The 25,487-nt window shown below is 43.8% G+C and overlaps 2 protein-coding genes across 3 annotated transcripts in view; one reads left to right on the forward strand and one right to left on the reverse strand.

Moving 5' to 3' along the window:
- The window catches only part of LOC137435455 (secretagogin), a 125,321-nt gene extending 107,989 nt beyond the window's left edge, over nt 1-17,332 (forward strand). For both annotated transcript variants that reach the window (XM_068129244.2, XM_068129245.2), the window contains one exon: nt 15,904-17,332. In XM_068129244.2, coding sequence (XP_067985345.1) covers nt 15,904-16,035 — 132 coding nt within the window. In that variant the 3' untranslated portion in view covers nt 16,036-17,332. The remainder of the gene's footprint in view (nt 1-15,903) is intronic.
- Nucleotides 17,333-18,234: 902 nt separating this feature from the next.
- LOC137435454 (partitioning defective 6 homolog beta) lies at nt 18,235-24,799 on the reverse strand. Its single transcript, XM_068129243.2, has 3 exons — nt 24,603-24,799; nt 23,676-23,922; nt 18,235-19,743 (listed from the first exon to the last, which is right to left on the reverse strand). The coding sequence occupies exons 1-3, from the start codon at nt 24,660-24,662 to the stop codon at nt 18,983-18,985; spliced, it is 1,068 nt and encodes a 355-aa protein (XP_067985344.1). The 5' UTR covers nt 24,663-24,799; the 3' UTR covers nt 18,235-18,982.
- Nucleotides 24,800-25,487: the final 688 nt, after the last annotated feature.

The following is a 25,487-nucleotide window of genomic DNA, read 5'->3' on the forward strand; positions in this document are numbered from 1 at the left end:
TACTTATAAGATGGATTTTTATTTAGGATGGATTTATTTAAGATGGCTAAAATAAACGATTTCAAGACAGAGTAATTAATTTCCGGAGTCAAGTTCCAACAGGAAGTCTTGTTCATACAGTAAGGTACAGTGCGGAGTGGCGGCTGGAAGATGCATCGAAGCATTTGGGATGATCGATGCGCCGGACAAAGGGTATGCTGGCGAACGATGCTGATAAGGTTAAGTTATTAAAACGCATATGGGTCTGAGGGCAGATAATGTGGGACAAGCTGCCTCACGGGCGCTGCAGGGAGAGTATTTGGAAATTCAATAATTTGAGCAGAAATGTCACGTTTTCAACAGAACGCTGATCCGAGGAAGGAGGACGGTCGAGGTTTCAACTGTCGGTATGTGGTGTGGCTTGTGCCAAGGTGTGGACGCGAGGAGGTGCGTTGATGAAGCGTTGTGCGAACGAGGAAGGATGTGCGATGGGCATTGTGAAGCACGCCTCGTACGGAAGGTCCTTGGACGAAGTGTGACGGTTGTTGGATTCGTAGAAGTTAGCATTATGCTATGTAGAGCCACATTAATGGTCATTTGTCCATTGTCGCCGGACTTGCATTACTTGTGGGATAATAAAGCGCTGGTTACCCCAATTTGAAGTTTGACCTTTCGAAGTTTATTTGACCTTTGTTCGAGATATGTAAGGGTAAGAGGTCAGAGGCAATTCACTAACCTTGGAAGAACGACAGGCGGAGTCAGTCTACAGGGTGTTGCTTTAACGACAGGATATAGAACCTAAATCTGGGGAGAATATCGGGACATTATATTGTGGGTAAAACCAAAATCATGTACATAATTAGTGGACAGAGAATACAGTACGCTTGGAATTTAATTTAACCGGGCCGAGCGGTGGGGATTTGAGATGGATTTGAGTCACGTTAAATGGAGGACATTTGTGAGGATGAAGAGATGCAAGTAACGTGGATTAAATTGTGGTATCACGAGTTGGGTGCCAGAGATATTGTGGTTATTATAACTCACTGATTATAGGGGGCGCCGGGCGCACCGAGTACAGATCGGGTTGCATGATGGAGCACGCAGGCATGGATTTTGGCTTTGCGAGGCCCCGGATAGAAATTGGCATTTCGATGCTGTGGATTATATTGTACCTGCCCGGAAAGGGGATGTCCTGTGCTGGGGCTGGCGACATGCCTCTGTTATTTGTCTGTCTGTCGGTCTGATTGTAAGTCTTTGGTACTGGGAGGGCTAATTGAGTGCTTAGGCGTCATTGTTCCATGGAGGCAGGTCCAGGGGTTTTGGTCCAGCCTGCAAGGAGTCCAGGGGCTTGTTTTAGGGCTGGGTCGCCAAAAATGGGATGCTGTGCCCATCTGGATGTAAAATTATCCATCAAGGACGGGGAATAATGTGCAGTGTGATTGGGTAAGAGGTAAAGGCCATAAAACACCAACCCCATGAGGAACGAAATAAATGGAGAGATGTTGGGATCACATGATGGTTGGGATTGAAGAACAACCTACTGGGATTTCAAACCTGTGTTTGGGTCTGGGGCAACTGGGTGATGGGCAACAGTGTATGAGTGAGTAATTATGATCTGTTTAAGTGTAAGAGGCGGTGGAGAAGAAAGGGGTGATGAAAGGTTATTTGTTTAGTGTGAAGTAGGTTGGTTGCTTATTTGTCACAGTAAGATGAGAGTTGTGTTTTTAAGCTTGGTCTTTGAATGAATTGTTGCTTGGAATGTGTTGATTGGAAAAGTGATTTCTGATCGCTGATCCGATCTGGTTTTGAATTGTTTGATTTAATTTTGAATTGATTGGAGGTAATAAGGATTTGTGTTGATTTCCTGATTTGAGTTCATCTGGAAACAAAGACAGATGGGATTAATGTGTATATCAGGAACATTTTGGAAAGAAATATGGATATATGACATTACTAAAATATAACCAAGCAATTGAGAGTTCTTGGGTTAATGGGATATAAATAAATGCATCTACAAGTTGATGGTTTATAAAAATTTAGTTCTGGATGATACTTAAACGATGAACAATGTTGGCAATATACAAAGAATGTGACTTGTTTTTGGGGGGAAAACATGTGGTTTAAAAATGGTTGGCTAAGTTTTAAAGATGGAGATGTTTCGCAGAACTCTTATGATTATTTATATGAGTGGTGGACTATTCCATGGCGAAGCATTTTTCAGTTTTTATGATTAAGGTTTAAGGTCTTTATGATCTGTTTAGTGTATTTTTCAAAGGAGAGGGTTTTGGTCAATGATGATGCCAAGATTCCGGATGTGGATACTGGGAAACCATCGATGTTGGGGGGAATGAAGATTGGTGCGATGGCCGGGATGGCCTGATCTGAAGCTAGAATTTTATTTCAGTTAGGCAGTTTGTCAGGATAGAGTGGGTGGTGGTGGAGCACGATTTGGTGGAGATGAAAAAGCTGGATGTCATCGGTGAAGCAGTGGAATTGGAGACCATGGTGCATTGGCTATGGTGCATGACGGATTAAGTGACCAAGGGGGGATAGGTACAGGACGAAGAGGAGGGGGCCAAGAACTGAACCTTGGGGGACACCTTAAGGGGGAGTGAATTGTGGTGATTAAGCTGTTGTAGATGCTGTCAATTTTGCTTTGGATGAATGGTCCAGGAAGGAAGGAGGGTGCAGGTGGCACCAGGTGTGAGTGCACAGGTGTGCACCAACAGGTGTGTGGAGCAAGGTGGTGGTATCCAGGGAGCTGAGGAGTTTGTTCACGTTGTAAAGTTTGTTTATTTAGTTTGTTTATTGTAGAGAAGAGTGCTTTTGGGATTCCGGAGCCAGAGTGGATAATTTGAGAGTAGTAGGTGGTCCTTGTGGGCTTGGGAGTGAACTGATTTGGGTTTAATAGGCACAAGCTGGTCTAAACAGGGTGAGGAGGATGGTGTGATTGATGATGTCAAAGGAGGCGTCGAGGTGAGGAGGATGAAAATGTTGAGGTTGCCGGCGTCAGAGGAGAGAGAAGGTCGCTGGTGATTTTGAGGAGAGCAGTTTCAGTACTGTGGCTGGAGCAGAATCCGGATTGGGATGTTTCATACAGGTTATTGGCAGAGTGGTGATGTTTGAGTTGAGTGGCCACAGCACGTTCCAAAACTTTTGACAGAAAGGGTAGATTGGAGATGGGTCTGAAGGTATTTAGGGTGTCAGGGTTTAGTCCAGGGTTTTTCCAAAATGGGGGTGAAGTTTCACGAGTTTTTGGGGAAATCGGTATGTGAAGCTGGATTAAGTTGGAACTGCTTGATGAGCCATGGAGATGGATTGGGTTTTGTTGTTGGTTGTCTGGGAGTTCGGTTGTTGCATTGCCAAAGGTTTCTGTGTGGTGGACACACTCGTTGGCTGTTGTCTTGTGTGACGTGGATGGAGATGTATGTGGCTGTGTGTGGCTGCCTGGAGGGGAAGGCGGCTACAGTGGTTGATATTGGTTGTGGGTTGTCCGGGGTGCTTCGATTTGCATAAGGGGTGAAGATTGGGATATTACATTATTTTGAGTAAGTATTGGCATGAGTAATTACAGAAGTAATTATGAGTTATTATGAGTAATTAGTGGTATGAGTATTAGTTATGAGTTCCAGGTGTTGAGCTAGTTATGCTAGTTATCCAGCTAGTTATGAGTAAGTGATTATTTTAGTAAAGTTACATGTTTCGCTGTGTTGTTGATCTGGGGACAAGCTAGTTTGATGGGTACCCTGGGGTCTTCAGCGTGTCTATGTGTTTGTCTGGCTGTTACACTAGACTCTGGGATGTGTTTTCATGAGACGAATTTCAGAATTGATGACAATTCAGTGAGTATGGTGGACAACGTGAAGTGGCTGGTGTGAAGGAAGGGGTTGGGAAAGATGGACCCCCTTCACGAATACCCAGTAGGGTAGCTTAATTTCAGACATAACAGTGGGAATCTATTGTGAGCGAATCACAGTGGGTGAGGAAAACATTGTGTGTGACCAGACACCAGAACTGACCAGAATTGAAATTGGAAGTAGACCAGGTTATTTCTATTATTTGTTTATTCGTGAAAATAAATAAATAATAGGGGGAGGTTCATGGAGGTTAATGGTGGTTTGTTTGTGTTAATGGAGGTTAATGGTGGTTGGTTTGTGGTAATTCTAGTTGAAACTCTCGCTGAAGTAATTTTCGTTTATTTTTATTTTTTGATTCGATTTGAGAGTTGAGATGATTGATTTTTTATTAATTTTATAATTTTATTTTTATTGATGTTGGAAACAGGTAATGGGATGCTGAGAGAAGGATTGAATTTAATTTGAATTGGACTGGATTAAATGGGATTGAATTAAAAAAATTGAATGAATTGAATCTATGAATTGGAGACCTGTAGACCAGGCGCTCCCAGGAGACTTGTGGACCAGGTGTTCCACCAGAGGAAAAAGACCAGGTGTTCGTGGAGCACTTCACCTGCAAGAACGCCTTGGAACCAAGGTGGAAGGGACCAGTCCAGGTGTTGCTGACTACACCAACGGCAGTCTTTTGCGAGGGCAAGACTTCGTGGATCCACGCCACGCACTGTAAGTTGGCCATACAAGCACCAGACACCACACCCCCAGAACACAGTAAGGATGGGCCTAATCATAGGTACAATACTATTGATAGCGACAGCAGCTAGGGGAAACTCCGATTCCAATAGATGCAAAAACGAAACCCGACACCTCACCGTAACATGGGGACAAAAAGTATCACTACCATGTTTCGAACAGAAAGCCCTGCACACAAATTGGGTGAACATAAATTGGCTAGCACTGTCGGCAGGGCCTGGACGCGTTGGCATGGTACTACAAAAGCAACGAGAGTTCCGGGAAGACGGGCAAGCTAGCATTAAGACCTTGGCCCAACCAGGATACCAATGGGGAACCCCTGATTTTAAGCTACAAACACGCACACGCCTAGGGAAAGACATGACCATGCAGGTCCGGTGCAGCGTCTGGACCCCTGGCGCGGCCGGTGGCGAAAGGAACTACATACCATGCATCGAATACATACTCACGCCACAACCCCAGAATAAGGCCCCAAAGAAGGGTGAAAACACATATTGGAAAGTGGCCAGGGAGGTGGCAACAATTCAAAATAGGACACACTGCTGGTCGTGCATGCGCTTTCCCCAAGCAGGCACCACAGGAATACACATGATAGTGCTACCTCTGTCCCTCAATGACCTCTGCTCACAACCTATCGATTCCCCATGTTTAGTCACCACGCTGGAAAGAGAAGGGGTTGACAACGGCAAGAGTTGCAATCGACAATTTAATTATCGCCCGTCAATGATTGCCCATGTGGCCGAGAGGCCTGCCCCCGTCTGGGTCAAACCACAGAAAGGGAGGGTCTGCCTCCAGGGTTCCGGCCACTTGCGTATGGGAGAATCAGAATGCGCCTACACTCTCCCCGGAAAGCTGGGACAAGGGAGCTCGGGGATTACATTACGAATAGTACTGCAAGATAAACGCAACCACAACATAACGGCTATAACATTCTCTAGGGGGGTTAGTAGGATTAATGGGGTGGTAAAGGGACTCCAGTGCTTATCCACCCACCTGGTCCCACCCCATGGGACAATGTTTATATGCGGCGACAAGGCTTACCCCTATTTACCAAATAATTGGGGGGGCACATGTTATCTGGGTTCAGTCCTTCCTGACGTTGAGATACTGGATGAGCTAGACCCAAAGTCCTTGGACAGGCGTAATAAGAGGTCAGTCATGAATGAAGATGGAACCACTAAACTACACGGGAGTCTATGGGAAAAGGTGTTTGGTTTCTTCTTCCCAGGAGCGGGCACAGTCATGGATAGTTTCCGAATAGACAAATTGGCTTTGACCCTAGAAAAGGTGGCAAACGACACCGCTACGGCTCATGACATACTATTGGACACGGTAATTCACATGCGTACAATGGTGATGCAGAATCGGGTGGCTTTGGACATGCTCCTGGCAGAGAAAGGAGGGGTATGCGGAATTATAGAGGGAAAATGTTGCACTTACATACCCGATCCATCTGAAGGAGTGTCAGCCGCAATAGTGAGACTAAGGGAAACTAGCCACGCCCTGACGATCGATCGGATCGCGCGCGAAAATTCTTATACATTTAGCTGGCTCACTGACTGGTTCCAGGGATGGACGGGCACCATAGTGAAGTGGTTATTGACCGCACTGGCTGTGATAATCGGGGTAGTAATTTGGGGGGCACTAATGAAATCTCTAGTCCTCCTCTGTATGAGAAAGTATTTTACAGGATGGAAAGTGAAAAAGCCGCCGACAACGACTATGGTTCTGACCACAGAGGCCGTCGACCTGAACGGGTCCTTCAACAAGGCAGACGTGACCGGCGCTCCAGAAAATTGCATTGAATTTTGTGACGACTGTGATACTTGTGTGGATCCCATGTGGGAACTGGCTGCTGCCTGTAACGGTGTATGTGATGACTGTGATACTTGTGCTATAAACCCCTTGCGTGTACTGGCTAACGCTGCTTATGTATTACAAGCGGACAGCTGCACGCCCCCTTCCGACCCAACTATGGATCTGATTGCGACACTGGGTCTGGCGGTCGAGGGACCCGACGTGGATATCCTAGACCCGCAAGCCGACCAGGCGCCCAAGGGAGACTTTGACATAAAGGAAGTCCCTCTCTTTTCTTCAAATGTTTCGGATCTCTTTGATCCAAATGTTTCGGATCTCTTTGATCCACATGTTGCGGATCTCTTTGCTTCAAGTGATTCGGATTCGGATTTTTACGCTCTGTACCCTGACCAGGAAATTGAGACACAAGATACTGACGACATTTTGTATTCCCCAGAACAGCAACACGTGAGGGACCTCATGGGCATGACCGTTGATTAACTTCGAAGATCTGCAAGGACTGCGTCTGCAAAGGGTGGGGGGAGCCAGTTCCGCAGGGGAAGTGATGCACCCTCTGGCGGAGCAGAACCTCATCTGGACCAGACGTCTTCGTTGTGGATCCGAAACGTTAATGAACTTTCATGTTTTGAGCCCTCAGGCTCCGAGCACGCACCACACGACACGTTCGCCAAATGCACGGGCGAGGCGCTTTGGGCGCACGATATGCCCTTGGGAGATACCCGCATTACACAATTATTTTTTCAATACCCGCATTACACAATTATTTTTCAATAAAGCCCGATGTGGCACGTTGTCTCTTAAGATACTTTGTCTCGACGAGACAAGAGGAAGGAATGTCAAGTAGTAGATTTGTTATTGCCTAAAGTTCAGTTATAGACGTTGGGTGCTAATGTGTTATGATTTATATGATGTCTAAAAATGCTATTTCATAAAGTAAATAAAGGGTTTTTGCTTCGTTTTAGTTTTGGATGAGGAAAGGTTTAAAATGAGGTCATGCTGAACAAACTGTATACGTGTGCTTTTTTCCAGGCTGGTCGTAAAACCACGCCCACATGCGCTTGTTTTTGCGTAATGCAAGTAGAATGACATGAACCTATCGTTAACTATATATATTTTGTTTTAATCTCAGCAACGCATGACTCTGTATAAACATGCTTTGGATTACTCATGTACACAAACCCATAAAATATATGGGTTTGTTTGGCTAAGCATACACTCTTCTCTTTGTGAGTTACAGTTCTGTTTTCTCGGAGCCCAGAAAAACAATTGGTCCAAATGATAAAGGAAAGGCTGACTCCCCCGAATGATAACGGTGGGAGGGACTCTCGCCAGTCGCTTCGTTCTCTCGGAGATTTTTCTGATAAATCGTATTCGTATATAAGTGAATGAGAATCAATGCGTTGGCAGGAAGGCTTGACTTGGCATGTTCTTGCTGTAGATTGCTGTAGACGTCGGTCTCCTCCGGATCCGTATAAGTTGGCTTTAATAAAAAACTGCGTCATTTTCCAGGCTATTTGTGGACTTCTTTGCAAACGAAGAGCTGATTCTTCACACACATACACACATACATACACACACACACACACACACACACACACATACACACACACATACACATACATACATACACACATACATACACACATACACATACACACACATACACATTACACATATACACACATACACACAAGCAAAATATATACATACACACACATACACATAAACACAAGCATATATATACATACACACACATACACACACATACATACACACACACATACATACACATGCACACGCATATACACACACATACATACAAACACACACACACACACACACACACACACACACACACAATAATGTACCTGCCGAGGAAAGGAGGTGGTGGCCTGATGGAACTCAATCAATAGCACAGAGCAACGACTGTAGGATTAGCAGCGTACGTGAAAAGCTCAACAGACTACCGAATACAATTTGTGTACAAGAATGAGTACAACAAACCAGAAAAGGTATCTTTCACTCACCTTGCAAAAAACCTCCAAAAACAGGTGCGTTTAGAAGATGGCAGGCACCAAACGGAAAGAGCAACAAATACAGCCCCAAAGATTGCAAAAAGACAAAAGAAAAATGGACGATGAAATACCAGCAGATATAAAGTGACAACTGGGAGAAAGACAAAAGAGCAGGAAAATATTTTTTTTAAGTTGGACCGATTGGTGATAGACAAAGAAGGATCACTGGAATGGCTAAGAAGAGGTGTGACGGAGACCAAATCATTATTAATGCCAAAGACCAAGGACACTACACAAATGGATTAAAAAAGATGGCAGGACTGAGTCAATCGGACAAGTGTAGGTTCTGCAAAGTAGAAACAGAAAGCACGAGTCACCTTCTATCGGGATGTAAAAAAAACTCATGTCAGAACAGCTGTACACCCAAAGGCACAACAAGGTATGTGGAGTAATCCACTGGCACATCTGCAGAAATTTCAATATCCCAGTTCGATATTGAAAGAGTAATATTGTAGAGTAATCCACCGGAATTTCTCCATCTGAATGCTTTTGGACATGGTGACCAAAAGCATTGATTGAAAACAAGGACATAATGCTCACGTATGATATGATGACCCATCCAGCAGGAACATAGAAAACAAAGCACTGTGACCAGATATAGTACTCAGATTTGTTGTTGTTGTTTTCCTCCTTTTCCCTTTATAAGGGGTGAGGTCCGATGGCACCAAGCTCATTCCCTGCCTTGGCAACAATCCTCCTCCACTCCCCTCTGTCCTCAGCCAACTCTCTCCACTCTCCAAACACCCCCGCATTACTGATTCCACATCCCCCATCTCAACCGTGGTCTATCTCTTTACCTCCTACCTTGTTCCCTCTACCTATCCACTCTCTTTGCCATTCTCTCTTCCCCCATCCGCACCATATGTCCAGCCCATCACGGCAATAATTTCACCAATCTCCCCATCAAGCTCATCTGTACACCAATCTCCTCCCTCAGTTCATCCATTCTCCTTCTATCCACCATATTCACTCCAGCAGTCCTCCTGATCCAGTTGACTTGGTCTCGCAAACCTGGAGCCTCTTTTGTTGTCACTCTGTCGGTGCCACCGTCTACAGACGATGTTACACATGACATCAGAACCTTTCCTTTCAATCTCCTTGAAATCTTTCTGTCTGCCATTACACCCTCCACCTTCCTCCACTTGCTCATTTTCAGCCCATGCTTCTCAAATTCCTCCATCCACTTCCCCAGTACTTCCTGCATCTCCCACCCACTCTCCACCACAAGAACCAGATCGTCCGCATACAATATCTTCCCCAGCATATCTTTCATGTTTGCCTTCCTGCTTACCAGCAACATCATCATGATAAAGAGGAGTGGACTGAAAGTGCTTCCCTGCCTCAAACCAATGTTCACATTGAACTGCTCCGACACCAGGGGTACACGGTATTAAACAAATTGACACTACTAGGAATTTCAGGAATGAAGTCGGAAATTGAAAGAAGTGGATTTGGAGTGTATTAACGGGGGTAGAAAAGATCAAGGTTTTGGATGGAGGAAGATAACAGATGGTGGCGAACAGCTGTTTTAAAGACCTGGAGGGAGGAGTGGGATTGAAGAGAGTGAGGGAGTTTGTTCCAGAGGTGGAAAAAGTGGAATAAAAGAGTGAAGGTGAGCAGAGAGTCTAGATTTTGGCAGTTTCACCGGAAGAGGGTTGCTGGCAGTTCAAGTGCGTCCTGTAGGAATATTTGAGAGACACAGCACAGACAGAGCTGGGGGAGCTAGACCAGAGAGGAGTCGGTAGAAGACAGAAAGACCACCAACCTGCTTGTGGTGAGAGAGTGAAAGGCCCTCAGAATCAGCTTCATCGCAGGAGATTCCAATGATTCTGAATGCTTTGGTTTCAACAGCGTGAAGCCGAGCTAGGTGTGAGGCAGGAGCACCAGCCCAGAGGGGAGAGCAGTATTCCATAGAGCTGCGGATGAAAGTCTTGTATGTGGTGAGGAGCTCAGAAGTGCCGAGAAAGGACTTCACACGACGGAGGATGCCCAGTCGGCGACTAGCCTTGGAGGACAGCTTGGAAATGTGGTTTTCCCAGGAAAGATCATGGCAGATAGTGAGGGCCAAACGCTTGCGTGACAGAACTTCTTTAAGATGATTCTTGAGAAAGTAGTTGGGAGGGTTTTCCAGACGATCTTTACGGAGAGACATAGTAAGAGTGTGAGATTTGTCAGGATTGAAGGACATGTTCCACTTGTTTGACCAGTCTGTGATTTTGTCCAGGTCTGCAGAGAGTGAGGAGGCTGCAGACTGCCGATCTGAGGGATGAGAAATGGAGCGGCAGAGAGTGGAGTCATCAGCAAAGAGATAGAGAGGATTTTCCAGAGAGTTGGAGAGATCATTGATGAAGAGCAGAAAAAGCACAGGGCTCAGGACACTGCCTTGAGGAACTCCAGCCTGGACAGGAAGGGGAGATAAGAGAATTCCATTCGGGGCCACACGTTGACTACGACTAGAGAGGAAGTCTGTAAGCCTTGCGTGGAGATTTCCATGGATACCATAGGAGGAGAGTTTGGTGAGCAGAGCGGGGTGCCAGACCGTATCGAAGGCACGAGATATGTTAAGGGAGACAGCTCTGATTTCCTGTTTGGCATTGAGGGCCTCCATCCACTCCATCCATTTGATGGGACTATTTCTCCATCTGTCTTTATCCCAAATCTACACACCTTTATGCACAACATGTGGTATTATATATGAGCTACCCCAGGACTCAAACCTCACACCACCTGAATCAGGTTATGGTGGACGCGTTTGAGGGACGCTTGTTAAATCAGTGCGCAATGTCCAGATAGTGCAAGCACATTAAAGATGCAATTTGTTTTAACATTTCCCCAAAAAATAGAGAATCAGGTGTAGATGGGAAAAAGCGTCTCAAACTGAAGCAAAAGGTGCAGCCAGTACATTAGTAGGTAGTGAGTGCATAACGGTTCATGTTTGTCGTTTCGACCACATAGAGTGCGCTGAAATGAGGAGAATGCATGACACATTCGCCAATGTTTAATGTACTTATTACCCTGCGCTCGCGAAGCAAAAATCAGGGTTAGGCACTCGGGTACGTACGTGTGACGTGTCTACATTTAAAAAACGCATTTTCTCGGCAACCGTTGGTCTGATTGATACAAAATTTCACCATAGAAGTGCCTCCGCCTGTATAATTTTTTATTCATAATTATGACGTCATATGTCACGTGGTATGGACGCCACCTTGGAAAAACGTTACACCTCTATATCTCCCAAACCGCTCAATGGCAAAAATTTAAACATGGCTCATTGTCAAGTAAGTACTCCCCATGGGGAATAATATGTTGATGATGATGTCATTGGTGCCTTAATTATGACGTCATAATTTGACAAGTACAACGCTTGATCTGATCAGTATGAAAAAAAAATTCCTCTGCAACTGCTAGTCCGAGGGACACGAAATTTTCAGAATATGAGCGGCTCCTCCAGTATAATTTTTTATAATTATTACATCATCGGTCACGTGGTACAGGCGCCATCTTGGAAAAATCGAAAAAGGTTGCATCTCTATATCTCTGAAACTGCTCCATGGAAAAAATTGAAATGTGACTCATTGTAAAGAACTCCACATGGAGAAGAGGTGTTGTTAACGATGATGTCATTGGTGCCTTAGTTATGACGTCATAATTTGGCAGGGACAACGCTTAGTCTGATCAGTTTGAAATTTCTTGAGCGTGATCTACGCTACAATTATATTAGAGAATATAAATTTATGATGTCATCGCTCACGTGATCTGGCAGCCATATTGGATCAAAGAAAAAAACCTTTAAAAAAACAGAAGAGTTGGCTCGCACCAAGTTGACTGCGCAGGATTAGTATTCCATGAATACCATCTAGTTGAAGGAGGTGGTGGAATGGGGTATGGATGGAGGTGGGGAGGGGAAAGGGGATCCTGGTTACCTCCACCACAGAAAGTGGATGGAGGATATGTTTTAACCCCTGTCTGTTTGTTTGCCTGTGAACAAGATGTCTCAAAAAGTTGCGGACGGATTCGGACAAAATTTGGTGGAGAGGTAGCGTAAGTGCGAAGGACGAAATGATTCGATTCTGGTGAAGATCCTGAATCTGAGAATTTCAAGTGATTCTTCACCATTGAGAGATAGGGAAAAAATGATATAAAGCACGATATCTCAAAAGGTTATGGACGGATTCGGACGAACCTTGGAGGACAGGTTGTGTGTGGCAAGGAAGAATTGATTCGATTTTGGTGAAGATTCGATTTCTGATAAGAGAATTTTTTAAATTTTTGTGATTCTTCACCATTGAGAGACAGGGCCAAAACGATATGATATTTTGCAAAAGTTATGGACAAGTTATAACAAAAGTTGTTGGATGAGTTGGTTAGGTGATAAGAACAAGCCGATTAGATTTTGGTTCAGGTCTGAATCCAGATCCGGACTATCAGTGGGATACAAAACGTAAACAGTTCAGCTTGGCGGAGGAATGCTCTCTACCGAGTGTCGTTCTGGCTTTATGTCTGCAGGACTTGGCTACGGGTTTGCATCGTTGCTGAGAGTGCCGCTGTGCCGCTGATACAGTGCCCCTGTCGGTTTTTCACAGGAATTAGAAATTCGTACAGGATGCCGGTGACGACTCGTCCACTCTGTGAAGGATACCGTGTGAAGAAACTTCAATGCACACCAACTAATGCTCGCAGATGAGACATCCAGTTTAATGTCCTGAGGGACGGCACAGTGCACACACATCGATGCCTCGCTCCAAATTAAAAAAAGTTTATAGACAGCTCATAGGCGAGTAGGGAGGTGAGTGATGGAGATAGGGGAGGGAAGATTGACATGGCATGTAGAGGGAGGGGTGGTGCGGAGGTTATAGCTGAGGTTTGTTTACAGAAGCGTAATGATGTAAATAATGATGAAAATTTGATGATGTTTGATGAAACAATGATGAAATTTCCTGGGAAAACCACAATTCCCAATCTGGCCTCAAAAGCCAGTCGCCGACTGGGCATCCTCCGTCGTGCGAAGTCCTTCCTTGGCACACCTGAAATCCTCACCACATGCAAGGCTTTCATCCGCAGCTCAATGGAATACTGCTCTCCCCTCTGGGCTGGTGCTCCTGCCTCACACCGAGCTCGGCTTCACGCTGTTGAAACCAAAGCTTTCACAATCATTGGAATCTCCCGCGATGAAGCCGATTTGAGGGCCTTTCACTTACTCACCGCAGGCAGGTGTTGGTGGTCTTTCTGTCTTCTACCGACTCCTCTCCGGCCTAGCTCCCCCAGCTCTCTGTGTGCTCTGTCCCCCAAATATTCCTGCAGGTCGCACAAGATCTGCTGCCAGCAACCCTCTTCTGGTGAAATTGCCAAAAATCTAGGTTCTCTGCTCACCTTCACTCTTTCATTCCTCTTTTCTCCCGCCTCTGGAACAAACTCCCTCACTCTCTTCAATCCCAGTCCTCCCTCCAGGTCTTTAAAACAGCTGTTCACCACCATCTCTTATCTTCCCCCATCCAAAACCTTGATCTTTTCTACCCCCGTTAATTCACCCAAGATCCACTTTTTTGAAATACCAACTTCTTTCCTGGAAGTCCTAGCAGTGTCCATGTGTTTTTTTTTTTTTACCTCTCCCCCCCCCCCCCCCGCCCCCCTTTCCATGTCTCCTCCCCCCAAGCCCTTTCTCACCCACAGATCTCCCGATGTTCCTGCCCTCCATCTTGTCTCCCGCTCCCTTTATCACATGTTTTATGTGTCAGTTTGTCTTTTTGTGATCAATGTAAGCTGTTACACGAGCCTCGATGTTGTATACAAAAAAGAAAGAAAAAAAAGACGTCACAGTCATTGTGGCGTTTTTGTATAGACATATATAGCACGAAGCACCAGGCAGACGCTCTATAGTCAGGCTGGGAATTGTGTCCAGACAAGTTAGGTCAAAGGTAAATGTGGTATCTCTGAACTACTGATGTTTCATGACTACGTGAACTTTATTAAGCCTAGTGTTGGCATATTAACGGTTAAGGTGGCTAGCTTAAGATCTTAGGGTCTTGAGCACCTGTCGGCCGTTGAATGAACACCAGGTGGGTTGACTCAGTTGGTCGTCCTTCCGAGATCGGCAAAATTAGTACCAGCTTACTGGTAACAGGAGGCACTGCATCAGCGGCACAGCGGCGCTTCCATAAAATGATGCAACCAGCAGCAACAGGCTGCATACGAAACAACACAATTCAACGTTATGAACTCGACTCTACCCTGCTGCGAGTTCCTTTCGAATATATTTCAATGCAGGAGGAGGCCATCAAGCCTGCGCAATGGTTGTCTGGCCATTCTCTATTGTTTTAAATTACTGAACATTAAGCAAGGAAGCCCAGTGAGGAAATCATTTGGTGAATCAAATGAGAACTACCAGCAGAAGCCCGATGTAAAAAACAAAAAACAAGTAGAGCTACATTCAAAGTACACCACCCCATGCCAAATAAATAAAGAACACATCCTCCAGCGTGCAACATTGCCAGGGTGTCTTCCATGCCGCTGTGCAGCACATGGAGACGGTATTGGGAGGGAGAGGATAAGAGTACAATAAGTGATTTATTGATTGATCAATTGCGTGAAAATTAATAAATGGTAATCGTAAAATAATTAATCTCTTAATCAATTGGCTAATAGCATACCTAAACCACCAGTGTTTCGTCCGAATCTGTAACATTTTGAAAATTAATTAAATAGTTAATTAATCGAAAAAATAAAATAATTAATCGATAAATTGATTAATCAATAAATCAAAAATACCCTTTACAGCCAAATCACTTGGTCATTGTCGTGTCCAAATTTCAGCTTCCTAGCTAAAACGATGGTTGAGATATCACCTGCACCAACAAACAAACAAACAAACAAACAAGAAAACAAACAAATGGAGTGAAAACTAAGTGCTCCCTTTTAGCACACGTCATCGCCGGGCCCCCTTCGGTGCCCGGCGATGACGTCATGAAGTGCCTGGAGATGGAATATGAAAGGAGCAGTGTACAAAAAGGAAGCCTTTTATGCCTGTGCTGGTTGAAAAATCTCAAAAATGGGAGATTATACATTTGTTAATGGGAAAGAAAAAAATTTGGGAGCGATCGACACAGCAGTATGTTGCCTATATATACACCGCCCAGGTTCAATTTTCGTCTGAAAGAAATTACAATTTCCCCAAAGGTTAGGATTAATTTGAAGCAACTTCTGCTTCATAATTCTCTCCGTGGAACATGTCCGTGTTTCAGGGTGGGACAGACAGACACGAATAGCCTATTATATACAGTAATGTATAATGTATGTAGATTATTTTTGGAGGGAATATTCTAAGCACTTTCCGAGGTTATTAGACATAAGCTATGATTGTTGAGTGCGTAGACCATGACTTTGATTCCCCTTTGGTGCTTACATCTGTGCAACGCTCTGTTTTGCAGCCATCGCTGAGCACCAGAGAACTCACACAGCTCACTCAGTCTCTGCTGAAACGATGCGATTCCAACCAGGATGGGAAAATCCAAAAGTGGGAACTTGGTCTCATCCTCGGCGTTCGCCTGCGCAAGCCTTGAGCATCGACATGTCATCTTTTCTTCCTTAATATAACACCGGAACTATTCATATATTCCTCTGCTCGATTCTTTATGTAAGCATGTTTAGAATCCCCAAGCATACATTTTGCTATTTGAGGCTTCTTTCACTGGAGGCTTGTGTGTGCGTTTTGGCCCTGCTTTTATTATCTTGGGAAGGGCATTGTGAGATGGAACCTTTGCAAACTGCTGTAGGTGTGATGCAAGTGGTGCTTCGTTTAAAATATTATCGTGTATGTGTCTTTGTCAAATGTCCAACGTGCTAACTCACAAATTGAAAATATGAGCCATTTGGCTAAATAGGTATCGATTTGTTGCAATGTACAGGAAGGTTAATATGATTTGCAGTCAATAAGTGACTGCTGAAAGTCAAGATAAATAATCGTCGTTTAGCTTTTAAATTCAATATAGCATCTGTCTGCAAAACAGGGTGTGTCTAAAAAAGAAAACGTTATTTGTTGTGCTTGTTTGCTATTTATGCAAAACATTTCAAAGTGACAAAACTACTCAGGTCAAGTACAGGATGTATACAAGTGACAACGTTGTGTGTTCAAGCAAATGTAATGGAACAGCTGAGAAGCCAAATGACATTTTTGAATCTGTGAATCTTCAAATATGAACCAAAACCTCAATGGCAAAGCCTCGAGAAAAAAAAAAATTGTACAAATGTTGCACTTGGACAGGTGTAATAAAAGAGGGCAACAAAGAGCAGGTTTAGAAATGGAAAAATACCAGTTTACGTCAAGTTTTGCAATGGAAGTTTATTTTGAAACAAACAATAGCTGGATGGTGATGTCTGACCTAGATCATCCACGAGTGCACTTGACGCTATTCCACTCCGCCAGTGGAACCGTCTTTAAATATGCTTTTTGAAACTAAGCCAATAATTGTATGCTTGATCACTTAAAGGGGGCATTTTTTTACCTTTTGACTTCAATTGTTCGAATGTAATTTTTCAATCTTCAAGAATCCAATTATCGAGAAAGTTCTCAAAAGCCTTTTTGGATGTTGACTTTTGGAGTCGAGTGAAAATGAAATGAAGTCGTGGACCTGGGGTAAGGAATTCCTTTATGTTGCATGTTTTGAGGTTTCGGCAACAATATTTTAATCTTCAGCCTGCATCTGCATCTGCATCTGCATGCATTTTTATCACCGACAAAGAATGAATGATATATTGTTACACTAGTAGTGATTAATGATTGGCATAAAGCCAAGTCGACTCATCCGATACGTTAACACTTGCTGAGTGTACATCAGTCATTAAAATATAGCAAACATTCTTGGCATTGCTTTTCACTTTAATGCTATCATTCATTAAAAAAAAGCATTACTCAGGTGCTTGTTTGAACCATATATAGTCAAAAAATACCCAAAATTTATTTTACTCAGATATTTAATGCTTCAAACAATCAATTTACTGATGCAATGTGGTGATGAATGCCAACCACCACCAATTCCACTCCACCCCTTAAGTCCACATGGAATGTCTCCCAAAAAAGAAACACCAATTGTTGGGATAGTTTCGAAAAGAATCACACCTGGGGGTTTTTGGGCTCTTTTCGAATTGTTTTATAGACGGGTACGAAGCTAATGGAAGAGCAAGACAGGAGGTAAAGGATCAACAGACAAAATGGGGCAAAGGGCAAACATTGGGACAACAATAAACACATGACCATAGCACAAGGTGAAGAATTGTAGGAAAAGGGTGAAAAAAAGATCAAGCTGCAATCATTTTATCAAGTTTAATCTACAAAAATTATATATTTTATATCTATATATATTTATATCTATCTATATGACATCAGCTTAATAAGGTGATTCAAGCAAGATGCCGTGAAGAACGAGACCGGCTGGGAAAAGGGAGAGGGTATGTGTTGTGTTAGACCACATGCTGCAGAACTTTAAAGTGCATAATATAACATACATGATGATGAAATAAATAAAATATGGTTACATGGTAAAACTTCAATCTACCTGTACAGTAAATACTGATTAAATATCAAAACATACATCTTTCACAGTGGGTGAGAATGACGAGTTGCCCTTCTGTAAGGTTATTAGCGGATGATGTCAGGTACATTTCCTGTACCTCTACCAGTAACTGATGCTGAGCTTCACTAATGAAATTGTTTAAAGGGGTAGCGAAAATTAATCCAACTGTATTTATGTAATTTTTTTTTTAATTCAGAAAGGGCTTGTGGGTGCTGTACACACCAAAAGCCTTTGGGTTTGAATTTCCTTTTGCTTGCCCATTCCCTGTTGTTAAGGGAATAAAGTCAACTATAATTTGTAGCCACTTGCTCATTCAGACTAGACAAGTCAGGCAGAATATCCATTCTGCAGGTCATGAGTGAGAAAACTTGCTGGTTTTTTTAATCGACTTGCTAATTCTCCTGAGCTCGGTTTCTGGAGTCCGAGAAACCTTCAATCAGATTTTAACCCCGATCCTCTGTGACGTCAGTTCACCATCCATCAAATTGGCCACCAAAAACCAACAAATTAAATAAAGAAATTGTGCTCAAATTGTAGATCACGCAAGGTTTTTCATTAAGGGTTTACCCAATCAGACATCCTTCATTTCTAAAAGTGAATCATACGTGTCATCCATTATAGTAAAGTCACAGTAATCGGTGACAAACATACTCCCTCATACTCACCATATACAGCAGCACAAGTTTACAAAACTATTTTCTACAAATTCACCGAATGCAAAATATTTTCCCCAAAGTCAAAGGTGCGAACCGGCTCAGTGTCAGCAATATGACAGCAAGGACTGCAGCTCAGGTCATATGCAGAGTGAGCCATGCAACAACAGGCAACTGGCATTGTCTGCATATCAAGCGGCTGCAAATCAACGATGGCTCACTACAAAGTAACGTTTTAAAATGACCATAAAGGGTGCGGTGAACTTTGATTCAATGAGTATATGCTAAATGTACAGTGTGATCGAGTTGCCTTCTCGTTTGACAAGTCCGGAAATGAAATTGCCTTTGTGCGACATGCCGTTGGTTTTGATGGTTGGCTTAGAGGAACGACCGTTCTGGTTTGAACTTTGTTCATTGTGCAGAACAAAGTCCCTCACTTCATCTTGATCGTCGTCGTCATCACTCGGTGAACTGATCTCTGTAACAGTAGGCTGTGAGGCCTGCGTTCTCGTGGCACGCCAAGAGTTTGGCCAGACTTGTGTAGGGAAAGACGTCGAAACACTGTGCCATGCCGAACCGCCATCCCTGTTGGTTGGACGCTGAGGCTGCATCGAGGCACGGCGTGGAGTTGGCCTCAGTGGTGCCATTGCAGGCCGCACCGTCATTACAAGGTTGTGCCCGTTCGCCACCATCATGGCAGTCACCTGATCCAGCGAACGGCCAGAAACTGTAACACCGTTCACCTCAACTACTTCATCGCCAACAGCCAGAAGGCCAGAGCAAGCCGCAAGACCAGATGGCAGCAGTCGTGAAATGAATACACCGCAGTCATGGCCCATCCCACTCCCCTCTACAATGTAGAAGCCCAGTGGTCGCGACGTGCCCTCACGATACAGACGCACACGGAGAAGTGATGCTGGGAGAACGTCTGCATCAATGACCGAGGCGAGAGGGTGGAAGTCGATGGGAGGGCCTACAACAGGCCGTGGTCTACCTGTTCTCTTGCGACCATCGGGTGTTGAGTTGGCATGTGTATCTGCCATGTCTGAGTGAATAGAGAGGGAGGGAGGGGAGGATAAGCAAAAACATTTATTCCAGAGTTTGATCAGGTTTAATCATCAAATAAACGCCAACTCAAATCTATTACTCTATAACAGCCACACTATTCCGACCTACTTGTGGGGTCGGAACCAGGGAATGTTTTTTTTAGCTCAAGCTTTTCACTGGCCATGCCTGACATTTGACTGAAGGTGGCAGGAACTTGCAATTTGTTCAGGGTGCCGGCAATAACTCGCCTACTCTTCAGAAAAGACACCACCACGAAACTTAAACGTCCACCAATGACAAATGCCGGCAGACAGGTCGTGCAGCTCAACATCCTTCCGATAGACGGCACACACATCGATGAAACACCAGGATGAGATTTTATAACTGGGCCAAGATTCAAACCCAGGCTAGACAGCTCAGAAACTAGTGTGCATTCTCTAGGCCATCCTGCCAACACCCCAAATTCAAATGCATACAAAATTTATCAACATTAAAGGTAATTGTTCAAAGAAGATAACAAGCACATGAACGCAAAATCAAAAAAAGTGTGAAGTGGTTTCAACACCTCTCTCATATCTGCAAGACTTTGGTGAACATATTTCGAGATGCCATTTACATGACCATATCTGTCCTAAAATATTGCCGTCATGATTTTGCATGAGCGAATATGATCAAAATCTGATCACATCCCTCACCTCCCTCCACACACAACAACTACTTGTCAACTTGCTCATTTATAGTTTTACCATCTCGTACCCTAATTAGTGCATATTTATGCACAGTGAACACAGAAGAGTGCAAGAAACTCTGAAGGGTGAGCACTGGCTTTGCTTTTTTTTCCACTTTCACCGATTGCTAGACGACAGGTGGGATAAAAAAAAATGTGCTCGGGCCTCTCGAGAACCCCTTCCGTTAACCTGCTTTTTGACATTCCACTGGAATAACGATGAGCTGCACTCCCTTGCAAACCGATAAGGGGTAAGCATTCTGCCTCCTCCCCCAATAGCATTCCAAGGCCCACAATGTGCACATTTGACCCCAAAACCCACCCTGCCCCTGGGTTAATAAAGGCCAATGTACTTCTAAGCGAAGCAACCGGTCATTTGCGGAGACAACCACAGCTTGAGCTAATGCCATTGTGAGGATAATAGTGGAAGGATAAACCAATCTGGGCAGGCTTTTTCAAAGTTAAGTGCCCTGGAAGGTAACTTATCAGGCCGCAGCACGAGACTATCAAACAAGCACGACTGATTTGCACAGACGTTGGCTCTGGCAAGTCCGAGAACATCATATTCCTAAAAATATGGTCCATCTGTGAATGCCTTTGTGAAAACTCGGAGTTGTACCAACGCATTGCCACTTAAATACAATTAATTACATTTGAGTTGATAGCTCTATTTTCAAATGAAAGATTAGGCTATTGGACGGCTATTTGGTGCACACTCCACCAGCAGCCACACACGATCTGATAATTGCCACATAGAACCAGATTTTAATTGGCTAAATGCTCAAGGAATTTGGACGGCCGAGAATGCAACCAGCGGATTCCCGCAATTTTATGGTGTATTTATGTTGGAATGCATTCAGAAGTTAAAAAATATAGATTTCGAAGGATCGCCATCAATATATCTGAGATTTCCAACAGGCCTTGCACATCGTCCAGAAACGTCAGTGTCAAACAGTTTGGAGAAGAATGGCTCGTCTTACCATTCCAAGCAAATTTCATCAAGAACCCTCCGAGACAGTCGACTAATAGCTGTCGAAGTACAATCTTGAAAGGTATGCTCATCAGCAAAAACAAATAGTACCAAAACCGGGCCGTGCAAGAGCGCAGAGTGACAGTTCCTTTGTTTGTTTGCTAATAACTCTGAACGGTAAAGTATAGCAAGTATGTCACAAACTGCACCAAATTACTTGCATGTCTTTATTCTTTCCTTCATTAATTTTGTATGCAGTCTGTAGCTACTGATTGCATCATTGCGGTGGGCATGGCTATGCCGCTGATGCAATGCCGTGCCCACACCGTCGGTTGGAGCAGCAATTTAATGCCCACCAACGCTGGCAGATGGGACACCCAGTTTAATGTCCATCCAAGGACCAACGCTGGCAGACGGGACGCCCAGTTTAATGTCCATCCAAGGGACGGCATACACATTGATGAATTACCATGCCTGTGAGACACCAGGATGACAGTTTATAGCTTGGTCGAGATTCAAACCCAGGCGAGACATCTCAGTGGTGTTTGTGCATACCTCTAGGCCATCCTGCCAGCCCACTTGTTTATTGACTTTTACTTTATTGTGATCCAACTATCAGTCTCAAAAGCGGTGATGGTATGCAATAGACAATGTAGCGACAGATTAAAAAAATGGGCGCAACTACACACACCCATACTGTTTCGCTCATCTCCTCTCTCGTTGGTGGAACTGCCTTCCGGAGACTGGTCAATTCCACACTTCACTCCAGGGCTTCAAACAAGTGGTGCACCACCATCTCATGTCATCCTCCATCCCTACCCAAGATTTGTTTTGCCCCCATTAACCCTACCTAACTCGACCCTCTTACTTACAGATTACTGTGATGCCCTCCCTCCTCTCCTGTCATCAGCTCATTCCCTTGCTCGTCACCAACTGTGGCTCCACCGCCACGACACTGCCTTTTACCCTGTCACCTCACTCCATAATTATCCTTGTTCAATTTTATGAACAAAAAAAAAAAAGAGCAAGCCTCCTCAGCTGCCACCATCCCACCTTTCTTTCCTGATTCGACTTCATTTTTAAAAGGTTTTTAAGAATTCAGAACTTCTGCATCATTTGCTATAATAATGCCCTCGTTAACGAGTACGACTCAAGTCGGCTGTTTCACCAACTTGACCAAATGCAGATTACTGTTTTTGCAAACTATATTGCATATAGCTCTTTCTTCAAGGCAAGAGTAGCCCCTGATAAACATTGAACTAATATTGACGTGCTTAACTTTAGTCATCATCATGGACTCTATATTAGAGGACAATTGTAAATACTCACGCAATCGACATGACGCTAATTCAGATTGGTTTGGATTTCAAGTGACTAACCTTAAGTGACTAATTGGAACATGGTGGGTCCAAGACCAACGAGAGTGGTGAAAGTCCATAAAAACTCCATATGCCAGGCGGCACGATTGGATAATAAGCAAAAGCCAACCAATGTGACTAAATTTAAGTATAAACTACGACGAAACTCGGTAAGGTGCATACCTCCGCCAGGTTGAACAGTTTACGTTTTGTATCCTATTGATAGACCGGATCTGGATCCGGACCTGAACCTAAATCAAATCGGCTTGTTATTTTCACCTACCCAACTCATCCACCAAGTTTTGTCATAATCCATCCACAACTTTTTGAAATATCATGCTATGTGCCGTTTTTGGCCCGGTATCTCAATGGTGAAGAATCACTTTAAAAATGACAATTATTGGATCCAGATCTTCTCCAAAATCTAATCACTTCGCCCTCATCACACACCCATCCTGTCCACCGAGTGTCGTCCGAATCCTTCCATAAATTTTTTAGATGTCCTGCTCATAGAGACAAACAATCAAAGACAGACAAACAGACATGGGTGATAACATAACATCCGTCCACCTTCGCTGTCACAGATAACCAGTATTTAAACGACAAAGTCAGCCACCACTACCAGATAGCTAAATGTATGAAAGCAAGTGACAATCAAATCCGCAAGATAAACAAACAGTACAATCCGTGAAGATTCTCTCATAGCCAAAATATTTCCAGTTGAGCAAAATCAAATGTTGCACATTTCATAATCATTGCGTCAATTAATATATTTTTTAAGCACTCTGGTGATCCGTGTTCCAGTGTTTACAGGACACCAACCAAGTATCTGGTTCATAGTCTAGGCAACAAGACATGATACCCCATAAACCTACCGTCAGTGAGCAGAAAAAGACGGAACGGATTCCCGACGGCAGTGCAGGTGGATGACGTTGTAGCCAGGGCACGAGCGTAGTTGTGGCAATTGGTAATGGGTAAGAGCTCGCCGCCGGGGGCAGCATACTGTAGTCGGAGGGTCGTGCCATCACGGAGGCAATGCAGGGCACGGAGCAGAGCCCAGAGCTCTTCAACGGAGCCTGGGGCTGCTCGGAGCAAACTAAACCGTCGGAATTCAGCTCCAAGCTGCAGGAAAGAAGGGAACAAAGACACGTGTGTCAAATAAAAAGCATAATCTTAAACCAAGATATAGGTATGCAATGTGTGCGTGTATTTATATCCCCCGTTAAACGGTACACATCCAGGTTTCCTTTGCACCCAGTCAGTCAAAACTAGTCCCACAGCCCTCTCCAGCAGCAGCAAGCCTTCACTCACCGTTATCTGACACCATTAATCCATAGATTTTACCTGTCTTATTAAGAATGCGTCACGTGTTTTGTGCACCTACAGCAAACGTGCAGTGATTGATACACACACACACACACACACACACACACACACACACACACACACACACACACACACACACACACACACACACACACACACACACACACACACACACACACACACACACACACACACACACACACACACACACACACACACACCTTTTACCAAAACTCTTGACTCAAACCCATAAAAATGATATCATATTCACATCGTTAATTTACAAATAAAATGTCAGTTCAAAAATGAGAAAAAAAATCTAAGGTATAAATGGCGTTCTGATTGGTAGACTAAGTCCCAAGTGTTCACGTACAGACGCAACACAATGTGAACCGGTGAACGCGCAACGATACAGACAAGGTGCGGAATGATGCACAAATACAACATGTGACGTATGTCCCCGAACGCGAACTCACCTTGCTTTTCACCTCGATTCGATCCTCGGTCCGAAACGCGGGTTTCTGGCTCCGGGTCATGCTCCACGAACGATGCCTCGGCTTCCCGAGAGCTCCCGCCGTTTACCTGTCCTGCTGGCGAAGGCTTAGCGGCTCGCAGCGATTACAGAGAAAACAGGCAGCGCACCAGCCCCGTCGCCTTTATAACCTGCGTCTCCGCGTCACGCCGTGACGTCATATGCGTCACAGACCTTATTTGGTAATTGAACCCCGGCGGCGACAATAATGGCGTTGACTTTGCCAACTTGTGATTTAATAGTTTATATATATATATACTGTATATATATATATATATATATATATATATATATATATATATATATATATATATATATAAATGACCCTGCTGCGGCAATGTCTGCTTGCCCTTGCAAAGGTCTTTTTGGGGGATGAATGATGAAGAACCGATTACAGCTAATTTGAGAGCAAAACGAAGGAGATTAGAGCAATCACTGACATTATTATTGGTTAGTTTTCTGATTGGTTTATATGAAAAGCTTTTGTTTTTAACACTCTGGTGAATTGGTCATGACGTGCAAACAGCCCTTTCGGTTGAGGGGTTAAAAGTGTGCAAATTAAAAACACACCTTCAGCCTCAACTTTGTGTGTGCAACACGCTCAGAAATCAATCATATAAAATATCAATAATAATCAATCTTATCAAATATCAATAATAATCAATCATATCAAATATCAATAATAATCAATCTTATCAAATATCAATAATAATCAATCATATCAAATATCAATAATAATCAATCATATCAAATATCAATAATAATCAATCATATCAAATATCAATAATAATCAATCTTATCAAATATCAATAATAATCAATCATATCAA

The sequence above is a fragment of the Myxine glutinosa genome, chromosome 9 (assembly GCF_964187855.1).
Source record: "Myxine glutinosa chromosome 9, kmMyxGlut1.1, whole genome shotgun sequence".
Lineage (NCBI taxonomy): Eukaryota > Metazoa > Chordata > Myxini > Myxiniformes > Myxinidae > Myxine > Myxine glutinosa.